Source organism: Takifugu rubripes, chromosome 13 (assembly GCF_901000725.2).
Source record: "Takifugu rubripes chromosome 13, fTakRub1.2, whole genome shotgun sequence".
NCBI lineage: Eukaryota > Metazoa > Chordata > Actinopteri > Tetraodontiformes > Tetraodontidae > Takifugu > Takifugu rubripes.
In genome coordinates, this window is record NC_042297.1 from 1,141,085 (window position 1) to 1,153,599 (window position 12,515).

The window sequence follows — 12,515 nt, forward strand, 5'->3', positions numbered from 1 at the left end:
AAAGTTTACGTTAAATAGTGATCAGGTTGGATCACGTGAAATCCCATTTTGGCCCTATTTCGGTAAGAGACTTCGGTAAATCAAAGTTTGTTCTTTTATCCGACCTTGTGGTAAAACTCAAAGCGGAAGTAGGGAGGTGAAACCAGCCTCCACAATAACAGCCCCGTGTTTTCGAGCGTTTCGGTTCAAGTGGACAGTTTTTTTAAGAGAATGTTTGCACATGTTCGCCCACGTTTGCCTAATTAGTTCGGCGTTCGCCCGTGTTTGCACACCTGAGCGGATTTCCGGGGATTTTCACAATAAGAGCACCGCGTTGGAGTCGCGTCATGGTTGTTGACGTCATATTAAATACAATTATAAAAACGGTAAAATGACGATGGTCAGAAGTAGAGGACACAGACGGTCAGTGGTTCCTGACCAGATCCACAATCTGCGTGTAAATGTGACCTGAAATTCCCTTTATTCGTCTTCCGCTTGTTTTAACTGTAAATCTGTAACTTTGCTTTTTCAACGGGGGAAAAAAAGGGTGTTTTTAGGAGCGTTATCAGATCTAAAAGGGACGTTCTGTCAATAAAGCTTATTGAAAAAGATGGAGGTTGGCATGGTGATGGTCCCGGGCATGAAAGCGCGCGTGTAGGCAGCGGGGGACGCGCTCCGCGCACTCTGGTGGTGGGAGAGTCGTTATTGATCCACTATCTTGACCGAGCCGAGGAGGAAGCATGTACCGTGTGGCCACACGGGTACCCCGCATCCCGCTGCGGCCGGGGGGCTCTTACCCCTGGATGAGGCCCCGCCGGCCCCCGCAGCGGTGCGGGCTCGGAGCCTTTAGCACGGTGGAGGCAGCGGCCGTGGAGCAGACGGCCGCCCGGGCCGGGCTGCGGGGGAAGAGCCTGACCATGGCGACCCTCAACCCGCAGGTGAAGGCGGTGGAATACGCCGTGAGGGGGCCCATCGTTATGAAAGCGGGGGACCTCGAGCGGGAAATGCAGCAGGTAAGCGCCCTAACCTGGTCGGTTAGCTGACGGTTAACCCGGGGGTTAGCAGACGGGCTGCGCGCGCGCGGCGACACCGACCGCGACGCCACCCGCCGTCATGGCGGCAGCAGCTCTTCTCCCCCCCGGGTTCTAATTTTATTAATATCGCCCTTCGCGTCCAGCTCCAGGGTTGCGTCATCCCTGCGCATCCTCCATCCGCACCTGTTCGCGCGCGCGCCCTCGCGCCCTTTCCGGGAGGGCGGGGCCGGGCGGGGAGAGCGCGCGCGCGTCCGAAGGGTTTGATTGTGTTTTCTAACTCAGCCTTTTATGTTGATTCCTCATCGACATAGAGACATTAACGCCGTTTTACACTTTTGTCTCAACATTTGGTCGTAAATGTGGATTTATGAGCCGAGTTATGACTTATTCAAACCCGCAGTTTGCAGGTATTTGGTAGTTTGCTGGATAGGAGGGACAGAAATGCCTCTTTAAACGTGGATCCCTTTGCTGCGTGTAGGGGGTGAAGCAGCCCTTTGCAGAGGTGATCAGGGCCAACATTGGGGACGCACACGCCATGGGCCAACAGCCCATCACCTTCCTCCGCCAGGTGAGCGTGTGCCGAGCAGGTTTGAGACCATTTTGAGACCATTCTGGGGTCTGCCAGAGGAAGGATTGAGTGTGGATGTTGTGGTTTCAGAGAGACAAACGTGCCTGTTGCTCCTGTTGCCATGGTGTTTCTTTGTTGTGGGGCAGGTGGTGGCTCTCTGCTGTTTCCCAGAACTCATGCACAGCCCGGCGTTCCCCGAAGACGCCAAGCAACGAGCGCGCCGTGTCCTCCAGGACTGCGGAGGTCACAGTGTAGGTTTGTATGCTGCTGGCTCACGTCCAGACTCGGCTCCACGTAGCCTGAGACACAGGTGAGGGGATGTGGCCCAACAGCCGACCCAGTGGTGTTCTATAACTCAGGGTCCTACAGTGCGAGCCAGGGGGTGGACTGTATCCGCCGGGATGTTGCTGATTACATCACCCGGAGGGACCGCGGGGTCCCGTCTGACTGGAGCGACGTGTACCTCACCACCGGCGCCAGTGACGGGATCATGGTACGAGCAGCAGCCTCACGCTGGTCTGGCCTCGCCTGCCCTCCGTTCCTGACGGTCTTCTCGCTCTAGAGCATCCTGAAGCTGCTGGTGTCGGGTCAGGGCCCGTCTCGGACCGGCGTGATGATTCCCATCCCTCAGTATCCGCTCTACTCCGCTGCCATCTCGGAGCTGGAGGCGGTGCAGGTCAACTACTACCTGGATGAAGCCAACTGCTGGGCCCTGGACACCGAGGAGCTGCAGCGAGCCCACCGGGCAGCCAAGCAGCACTGCCAGCCCAGAGTCCTCTGCATCATCAACCCTGGGAACCCCACAGGTAGGCCGGGCCAAACGGAAGCAGAACTCTGGGCCGGACCCCCCCCGGTACCACTCGAACGGTCTTTGTTCTTATGTAGGTCAGGTGCAGAGTAAGAAGTGTATCGAGGAGGTGCTGCACTTCGCCCATGAGGAGAACCTGTTTGTCATGGCTGATGAGGTATGATGAGGTATGGCCCGGCTGGGCCTGGCTCTCCTCACGTGCACGAGCAGCGTCCACAGCCCCCTCCCCGTCTCTTATCTCCCCAGGTCTACCAAGACAACGTGTACTCGGCGGACTGCCGGTTCCACTCCTTCAAGAAGGTTTTGTTTGAGATGGGTCCCGAGTACTTCAACAGTGTGGAGCTGGTCTCCTTCCACTCGACCTCCAAAGGCTACACCGGAGAGTGAGTATCTCCTGCTGAGGACCCCCCCCCCCACCCCCCACAGGGAGACAAAGGTCCTGAATAAATGGCCGGGGTTCCACCCTCCACCCTCCTCTGCGTCCCGGTTCCTGTTGGACCGCTGCGACTCTCCTCTCGTCCTCTCGTAGGTGTGGTTTCCGTGGAGGCTACATGGAGGTGTTGAACATGGATCCACAGGTCAAGGCCCAGCTGGTCAAACTGCTGTCTGTCCGCCTGTGTCCTCCCGTCTCTGGGCAGGCAGCAATGGACGTGATAGTGAACCCGCCCAGAGAGCACGAGCCCTCGTATGCCCAGTTTACCAAGGTATGATCAAAGCACGTCCTGTCCCCATGACGTCGCTCAGCATCTTCTGAGGACAGCGGCGCTCAGGTGTTGCGACTGTTGTGCAGGAGAAGAACACGGTGCTGGACTCCCTGGCTCACAAGGCCCGTCTGACAGAGCAAATCCTGAACTCGGTGCCAGGAATCAAGTGCAACCCGGTGCAAGGAGCCATGTACGCCTTCCCCCAGATCTACATCCCACCAGCAGCTGTGGAAGAAGCCGAGGTCTGCTAGCGTTTTCCTGTGTTCTGGTTGGCATGTAACAGTCATACGGCGTCATTCGATTCCTTTTAAAACGGGTTTCCATTGAATTATTGTGTCGGTCCAGAAGCTCCGGCTGTTTCTGCCCCAACGGGAGCCGTGAATAAAGGCTCAGGTCCCCAAATTATAGCGTAAATGTATAATTGTCATGTAAATGTGTAGAGCATGGAGAATAACGTATGGTTCTCATCCTGTTGGCGTGTGTTTGCAGTCTTTATCGTTGGCCCCTGACATGTTCTACTGCCTGAAACTGTTGGAGGAAACCGGCATCTGCGTGGTTCCAGGAAGTGGGTTTGGCCAGAGACAGGGAACCTACCATTTCAGGTCCGTTTATTGTCCGTGATTGCAACATATTAAACCACCTTTTCATGGACCTCGAGGCTTGCCGTCGGAAGGGCTCCTGCAGTTCTATTTACCACCGCGAGGGGGAGACAAAGGCACTGAGCCGTGAGACGCAAGTGCTCCAAAATATTTAAGATTTCCGTCAAAGAAACATTTAATGTTTTCTATGACGTCAGTAATTGTTGTCTAGTTCTAACAACCTCTTGTTTTACACACTTTTAGTCACTCCTTGGTTTGTGGTTTTTTTTCCCAGTACAAAGGCTTGTGAATGGAAGCACAGCTGTGTGTCTTTAATTGTTGGAGTAGCACTTTTAACGATTTAATTTGATTGTGTTCCCTAGAATGACTATCCTTCCCAGTCCAGACAAGCTACAAATCCTCCTGCAAAAGCTGAAAGAATTCCACCTGCATTTCCTGGAAGAATATTCGCAAGCAGAACCTCAAATGAGCAGCAGCAACCCAGAGCAACCCAGCCACAAGTCAAAGCAACCAGACTGAAAATGTACCAACCTTTAAACTGTGTAAAGTTGCTCCAGCTTTAAGTTTACTATTGTATTGGAGGACATGTTACAGAATTGTGCCTTTTTCACAGACGGTATCTGTAAACGCCTCAATAAAACACTTTTATTTACACGTTGTGGTGTCAGTGATGGACGGGACCTGGTCATGTTTGTCTCTAGTCTGCAGCTATCAGAAGCCCACACCTGCCTTCCCCAACATGACTGTCAATGCCACACGTCACCGCAACAACACAATCACTCCTGGTCATAATACAAATCTTTCATTTATTCCATATAAAGCTGGTTCAAGGCCAGAACAAATGAAGAATAAAGCAAAGTGAGCAGATGTATTTTAACAGGCAGCGGTCTGGATTATCTGCTAGTGTCCTCACATCGTTACAAACATCAGTTTATTTTGCTGTAATAAAAATGAAATCTGATTTTTTTTTTTTTTAAATATACTTTTCACCCAAGTAAAACTCAACATTTCTATCATTTGTGTTTTTCATTTTCTCCTCGTGCGTATGGACAATATTACCTTCTCTTTTACAGCATCATGAACCGTGATAAATTAAGTCTAAAATGTTTTTCTAAAATAATTTTGCCCTCCACAACTTTTAAAGCAGTGGAAATTCGTCCTGTTTTCTTTTACTCCAACTCACCACAGTGGCGGGGTGGCGGCAGTGAGTTTCTGTGTGACTTAACTTACCACAACCGCCACCGTCGAAGAAGAAAAGCCGGAAGTAAATAGCGGCGCTGTGTTCATCGAGGGCAAATTTAATGTTATTAATAAAACAATCAGGCTGACAGTGTCCACGCTGCCCCCGGACACCCGGTCTTGTAGGCAGGACAGGGTTGGTATTATTATGTGGTGGACCTGCAAGATTACTGGAGCGTATCTGCGATTACTGGAAGCTTTCGAACACCGTCGTGTCTGCAGCCTGTGGAGGACCGGGTCCGGTCGGGGGCAACGGCGGCTGTCCTCATTCGGACCTCCGTGGAGACTTCTCTTCTTTGGCTCTGATAACTTCGCTGTAGAATCTCTGAAACTTCTCACATCCAGCAGGTGAACGTCTTGAATGACGGACGTGTGGCTGAACCATGTCTTTGATTAAAACATCTGTGTTAAAAATGATGTTTCTAATATCACGAGGTGTTCACGTTACACGAACCCTGTGTGCAGGAGCTCCAATGAGGGGATCGTTGGGTCCCTAGAAGTGGTGACTTTGTCTGGTGATGCACCAGTGAAGAGGTTTGCTCAGCACCACAAGCTGCCGCTCCAAATCTGGCCCCCCCCAAAAGGTGGAGGGGACGGTTCGACGTTGGGGGTGGTGGTGTCCTTCGGCTGCTTACTCCCCGAGAGTCTCCTCAACAAGTTCCCACAGTCAGTCTCCTTGTGTGGCTGGAAACTGTGATAAAGACCAGAAATCATGTGCTTCTGCTTGAACGTGTACATACAATTTACACATCGTTTATATCACGGCAGTCATTCTATTGCTGTCACTAAACACAACAAGTTACCATGGTAACTGTAGTCAGGATCAATAACATGGACAAACCTCGATCAGAAGTTAAACAGACTATTCCTAAACTGTTTGTACTTGAAAATGTCCAAGCATGGTAGTCTAATTTCATAGCCTGTACTAAGCTAAAGGCGTGTGTGTGTGTGTGTGTGTGTGTGTGTGTGTGTGTGTGTGTGTTGTGTGTGTGTGGTGTGTGTGTGTTCCAGCGGCGTGCTGAATGTCCACCCCAGCTTGCTGCCCAGGTGGCGTGGTCCAGCACCCGTCTTTCACACCATCCCTGGCTGGAGACACGGTGACGGGGTCACCGTCATGCAGATCCGCCCCTCACAGGTTGGCAGACGTTGTCCGTTGTTTACTTCCTGCGACGCACGTTTGTAACGGGTCCTCCGTGTCAGGTTCGATGTGGGCCCCATCCTGAGCCAGGAGCTCCATCCGGTTTCCTCAACACTGCACTGCTGAAATGCTTGGAGCTGCTCTGGCGTGCAAGGGGGCCCATTCTGGTGAGTGAGGGGCAGCCGGTCCAGCCGGAGCTCCTGGTGCTGGTCTCTGGGGTGCTGACGAGGCCTCTGTGTTTGTGTCCTTCACTGCAGCTGATGGAGACGTTGGGGACACTATCTGACAAAGCGGCTCACCAAAAGGAGCAGAGTAAAATTGGTGCAACATTCGGTACGTAGGTCCGAAGAAGGGACTGAAAGATCGCCTCAACATGTCCCCCTCCTGAAGTGTGGGCGGGGCCATAAAGGCCAACAGGTCCCCACAACATTATTCACCCATAGCAGGAGAGTTTGGGCTCCTTGATGTTGTTGTTCAGGAAGCTCTTGTTAGAACTTGCACGTGTTCCAGCTTCAACACGGCTGGTTTTTGTCTTTCATTGTTAATCGTGGTGGTCTGAAGGCAGCTGCAAGAGGAGGACTTCTTATTCACGTCCTTTTTGATCCCCTCAAATAGCTCCAAAGATCAGAACCTCCATGAGCTGGATCGTGTTGGGAAGAGCAGACGTGCAGCCAAATCGATTGTCTGTTATCGTGCCATGGATCGCGGGTAACAAATACGGGTAGTTGCTGTTGTGTTCAAGCTGCGGGAAGCCTGGTCGTCATGACTTGTTATGTCTTCTACCAGATACCGCTGAGGACCACCTGGACGGGAAGACAATCAAACTTCTGGATTTTACAGGAAAATGTCACATTTCATTATCGGGTGAGAAAAATCAGCTGTAACGAATCAATAATCTGAGGGATCTCATAATGCTAAGGCAGGACGCTCGTTCTGGATACAGTCTCCTCCGTCTTCTGGTGACGTGGAGCCATGAGCGCTGGTGTTTGGGCTCACGTCCTCCACCGCTTCTTTCCTTAATGTTGCAGATCATGGGAGGAACCCAGTCCCTGGTTCTGTAAGTTATCAGAAGCACTCCAACACTCTGGCTGTTTGCTGTAAGGTTGTCTTGCTCACGCACACCACACGCACACACACACACACACGGTTCAGATGGGAAGCATTTTAAAGAACGTCCTCGTAATGTCCCTCCTAAATGTCTCAGCTGCAACCTTTCTTTGATCCAGGACGGCTGGGTGGGATTCAAGGCTGTTCTCCTAAAAAAGAGGCTGACGGCGGCGGACTTCTATAACGGCTACCTGCACCGGACGGGCCAGGGAGCGTTTGTGAGCAGAACCTCGAGTCCAGCTCGGCTCTGAGAGACAGCACGGTGTCGTGATGGAGACACCACCTTCTTCCTCCAGGAAAACCATCTGTCTGTTTTTAAGACAGCTCACTGTCATTGTAGCCACCATATAAACTCTTGGACTCTTATAGGGAGGCGTCACAAAGCTGTGTTTTCAATTATTAAACTCGCCTTAAATTATACCCCTTGTCAGTTTTTCATCAAAGACTTGAGGCCCAAACTCATTGTCACCTCCATCATGGAGGGTTGTGTGATAGCTGTCCGTCTGTCTGCCTGCCTGCCTGTCTGTTGGTTTGAAACTTAACTTTCACCAAATTTTAGTAAATGAATTACTTTAACCTGTGATCTTCCTACTATGTGACAGATAGATAGATAGATACATGATGGATGGATAGATAGATAGATGGATGGATGGATGGATGGATGGTGAAAATGATTATAAAACGTCAGTTTTCCGGAGAGATTTAATTAAATGTTGGCGGTTCGAGCCTCGCCGCCCGACCCGGATGCTCCCTCCCCGGCAGTGGGTACCGGTCAGGAGGAGGGGCTGCCATTTTACACGCTCCTGCTAGCTTAACTCTGGAGCGCCAGACCATAATTTAGACACCAATGTGACCGTCGGTTGCTGCTACAGCCACTCGGTGAACCACATGAGACTGTAGGGCCGACACCTGTTCTAAGCACAAGCCGAACCCGCAGTTCGCTCGAGGATCCAGGTGAGTAGTTGGTTCGCAGTTGCTACAGTTGCTAGCTAGCACCGGAGCCACGGCACCGGGGACCCGGACCGTCACCGTCCACCCGCGGACACCCGCAGGCCGCCCAGCAGGCTCGTTTTAGCCGCTGCCGGACGCTGTCGGGGGGCTGCGGGTGTTGTGGAGAACGGGCGTTGAGGTGACGTCACGACGCGGTTTGGTGCGGGGTTCGGGTGCGTGTTTGGGGGGGTGACACCCTGTGCTGGGGGAAAGCTGTCGAAATGAGGCCGATATACCATCCGTGTTTAATGTATATGCGTCACATATGGGAAGTGGGCATGCACGCGCACACGCTGAACGCGGAAGTTGACCCAGCAGTCCCGTCACAACCAGCAGCACTCAACATATCTGCAATTTCAGGGGGAAAACCCACATTTAATTTAGTAGAAATAAGTCACTTTATTAATAAAAGCGTGTTGATGTGGCTCTGATGGCCCAGAATTCGGTGCGAGTGGATAACTTAGACAGGCAGAGAGAGAGACAGGCAGGCAGTGAGAGAGGCAGGCAGAGAGAGAGAGAGACAGGCAGAGAGACAGGCAGGCAGAGAGAGACAGGCAGACAGAGAGAGACAGGCAGAGAGAGAGAGAGAGACAGGCAGGCAGACAGAGAGAGACAGGCAGACAGAGAGAGAGACAGGCAGAGAGAGAGAGAGAGACAGGCAGGCAGACAGAGAGAGACAGGCAGACAGAGAGAGACAGGCAGAGAGAGAGAGAGACAGACAGGCAGAGAGACAGGCAGGCAGAGAGAGACAGGCAGGCAGGCAGAGAGAGACAGGCAGAGAGAGAGAGAGAGACAGGCAGAGAGAGAGAGAGCGAGGCAGGCAGAGAGAGAGACAGGCAGAGAGAGAGAGAGAGACAGGCAGAGAGAGAGAGAGAGACAGGCAGAGAGACAGGCAGGCAGAGAGAGAGAGAGAGACAGGCAGAGAGAGAGAGAGGCAGGCAGAGAGAGAGAGAGGCAGGCAGAGAGAGAGAGAGACAGGCAGAGAGAGACAGGCAGGCAGGCAGAGAGAGAGAGAGACAGGCAGGCAGAGAGAGACAGGCAGGCAGGCAGAGAGAGACAGGCAGGCAGAGAGAGAGAGAGACAGGCAGAGAGACAGGCAGGCAGAGAGAGACAGGCAGGCAGGGGCAGAAGAGAGGAACAGGCAGGGCAGAGAGACAGGCAGAGAGAGAGGAGAGAAGACAGACAGGCAGAGAGACAGGCAGGCAGTGAAGAGACAGGCAGAGAGAGAGAGAGACAGGCAAGAGAGACAGGCAGGGCAGCAGAGACAGGCAGGCAGGCCAGAGAGAGACAGGCAGGCAGGCAGAGAGAGAGACAAGCAGCAGAGAGAGAGAGAGAAGAACAGACATGCATAGAGAGAGAGAGACAGGCAGGCAGAGCAGAGAGAGAGAGAGCAGGCAGGAGAGAGCGGAGACAGGCAGAGAGAGAGACAGGCAGAGAGAGAGAGACAGGCAGGCAGGCAGAGAGACAGGCAGGCAGGCAGAGAGAGAGAGAGAGAGACAGGCAGGCAGAGAGAGAGGCAGGCAGAGAGAGAGAGAGGCAGGCAGAGAGAGACAGGCAGAGAGACAGGCAGGCAGAGAGAGACAGGCAGAGAGAGAGAGAGACAGGCAGGCAGTGAGAGAGGCAGGCAGAGAGAGAGAGAGAGAGACACAGGCAGGCAGTGAGAGAGACAGGCAGAGAGAGAGAGAGACAGGCAGAGAGAGAGACAGGCCGGCAGAGAGAGAGAGAGAGAGAGAGAGAGACAGGCAGAGAGAGAGAGACAGGAAATAGCCTGACACATGCTAGCAAAGACGCGTCATCAGCACCACCATGAACCCGCTGCGTTCTGCCTGGTTGTTCACGTCACCGCGTTCTGAGGGGCCGTAGAGGGGCCGTCTGAGGGGCCGTAGAGGGGCCGTCTGAGGGGCTCTGAGGGGCCGTCTGAGGGGCCGTCTGAGGGCCCGTCTGAGGGCCGTCTGAGGGGCCACGTCAGGTCCGACCTGACGACCTTTGACCTTCACGCACGCCTCGTTTGCCCCCTCTGGAGGGTTGCAGCAGCCGCTGGGACGCTCTGCCCCCTAGAGGGCTGCTTCCCCAGGACCCGCGCCCTAAATGTGCCCTTTTCCCACCGCCTGGATCACAGTGATCCGGCGCCGCGCGTGGATCCTCGCCACCGTGGAGGATGCTCGCCACCGTGGAGGATGCTCGCCACCGTGGAGGATGCACGCCACCGTGGAGGGCACGTGAGGATGCTCGCCACCGTGGAGGATGCACGCCACCGTGGAGGGCACGTGAGGATGCTCGCCACCGTGGAGGATGCTCGACCACCGTGGAGGATTCCTCGCCACCGTGGAGAGGCACGTGAGGATGCTCGCCAACCGTGGAGGATGCACGCCACCGTGGAGGGCACGTGTGGTGCTCGCCCACCGTCGAAGATGCTCTCCACCGTGGAGGAAGGAAGCTCGCCACCGTGGAGGAGCTCGCCCACCGTGGAGGGCACGTGAGGGAAGCACGCCACCGTTGGAGGATGCACGCCACCGTGAGGATGGCACGCCACGCGTGGAGGATGCACGCCACCGTGAGGATGCACGCCACCGTGAGGAAGCACGCCACCGTTGAGGCTGCTCGCCACCGTGAGGAAGCACGGCGCTCTCCCACCAATGGCCGCCCCACCTCCCTGACAATGGGGCTGCGTGAGCCCTCTGGAGGGCCACAAAGCCAGATCCTGTTATTCCACACTGGCTTCACACACAAATACAAAACAAATGGGCGCAGGTCACGGACAACAGGGTGAACACAGCCCCCCCGGGGCCGGAACCCAATTGTTATCCCGGGTGTGGCTAGTCCGGGGATTAGCCCCTGGCCGGGGCGCACATTCAGCCCCCCTTTCATTCCCCCGGCCCACTGGGCCTTATCGCCATCAATCTGACACCCTGTTTGTCTGACGCTTGCAGCAGATCTGCTGGCCTGGTGGAACCTGCACAAAAGCCCTGGGCCCTCAGCACTTTGATTGTGGGAGCGCGACCTGCCGCGCTCTGCCCGACTCATCCTCAGCGCTCTGTCTCTGTCGCCTCCACGCCAGCGCATCGTCCTCGCCCCAGAACCTGGGAGGCCTGACGACCCGTGGCGTTTGCGTCTGTCACTCGTGCTCCGCTCGCCTCCCCAGCAGCACCTCCCTCCTCCGCCAGACCTCGCTCCCCCGGTGGATGGGGGTTTCCGTGTGGGTCAGCTTCTCGCAGGTTCTGGTCGTCTTCTGTCGGTGCCTTGTTTTTCCCAGGACTGTAGAGGTTCCCACCCTGGAGTTTTCCTGCCGCCCCCCTGATCACCAGTTAACCTCGTTCTCCTGACGGAACATAAGGACAGTTAGTGAAATGGCTTCTTTTAAGCTGGATTTCCTTCCTGAGATGATGGTGGACCATTGCTCCCTGAATTCTAGTCCCGTGTGAGTAACTCGTCTCTCCTCCCACGCTCTCTCCGCTCGCTCCGGTCCCCAAACGCCGTTAGTTGGGTTGTGTTGTGTTTCACCTGTGTTTCACCTGTGTTTCACTGTGTTTCACCTGTGATTCACCTGTGTTTCACCTGTGATTCACCTGTGTTTCACCTGTGCATCGACCTGTGTTTCACCTGTGTTCACCTGTGTTTCACCTGTGTTTCAACCTGTGATTCATCCTGTTGATTCACCTGTGTTTCACCTGGGTTTCACCTGTGATTCACCTGTGATTCACCTGTGTTTCACCTGTGATTCACCTGTGTTTCACCTGTGTTTCACCTGTGCATCGACCTGTGTTTCCCTGTGTTTCACCTGTGTTTCACCTGTGTTTCACCTGTGCATCGACCTGCTTCTCCTCCGTGAAGCTCCGGAGGAACCGACGCCATGTTAATGAAGGGGGGAAACTGACGATCAGAGAAAAGTAGCCTCGGGAACTTTTCATGCTTGGCAAGCGCCGTCTCTGTTGGCTCCCCCTCCTCGTTTGCCCTGCAGCGATTGCCCTGCCGTTGTCATAGCAACCGGGTGTCTGACAGCTGGAGAAGCCTAGCTTACAGCAACGCGTTAGCAGTGTGTGGTGTCTGTTGGGCCTGATTAGCCCTTATTCAGGGGATCTCTCATGTGCCTGGGTCTGTGTTACGCTGTTACCTTGTTTGGTCCCGCGGGTCTGGGTCTGGGTCTGGGCCTGGGTCTGGGTCTGGGTCTGGGTCTGGGCCTGGGTCTGGGTCTGGGTCGCTGGCCCAGTAGGACAAGAACATCCTGCTTCTTCTGCAAATAAAAAAGACAAAGCCGGGAAAAGCTTAGATCCCGTTTGAGTGTGTAGACGTCCTGCAGCTGTAAAGTCAGGTTCCTCTTTCATTTATGAGCGCTGGTTCTTCACTTCTTC

At 54.2% G+C, this 12,515-nt stretch overlaps 1 protein-coding gene and 1 long non-coding RNA gene across 2 annotated transcripts; both read left to right on the top strand.

Annotated features, from left to right (window-relative positions):
- Positions 1 to 422: 422 nt before the first annotated feature.
- On the top strand, positions 423 to 4,346 carry LOC101079940 (alanine aminotransferase 2). Its single transcript, XM_003978655.3, has 11 exons — positions 423 to 992; positions 1,492 to 1,581; positions 1,728 to 1,836; positions 1,941 to 2,074; positions 2,144 to 2,387; positions 2,467 to 2,546; positions 2,636 to 2,772; positions 2,919 to 3,093; positions 3,180 to 3,335; positions 3,583 to 3,695; positions 4,055 to 4,346. Exons 1-11 carry the CDS (start codon positions 720 to 722, stop codon positions 4,209 to 4,211), a joined length of 1,668 nt encoding a protein of 555 aa, XP_003978704.1. The 5' UTR covers positions 423 to 719; the 3' UTR covers positions 4,212 to 4,346.
- A 2,517-nt stretch (positions 4,347 to 6,863) lies between these two features.
- Positions 6,864 to 7,424, top strand: LOC115252124 (uncharacterized). The gene is made up of 3 exons (XR_003890565.1): positions 6,864 to 6,933; positions 7,098 to 7,171; positions 7,296 to 7,424. It is a non-coding gene; the product is annotated as an uncharacterized lncRNA (long non-coding RNA).
- Positions 7,425 to 12,515: the final 5,091 nt, after the last annotated feature.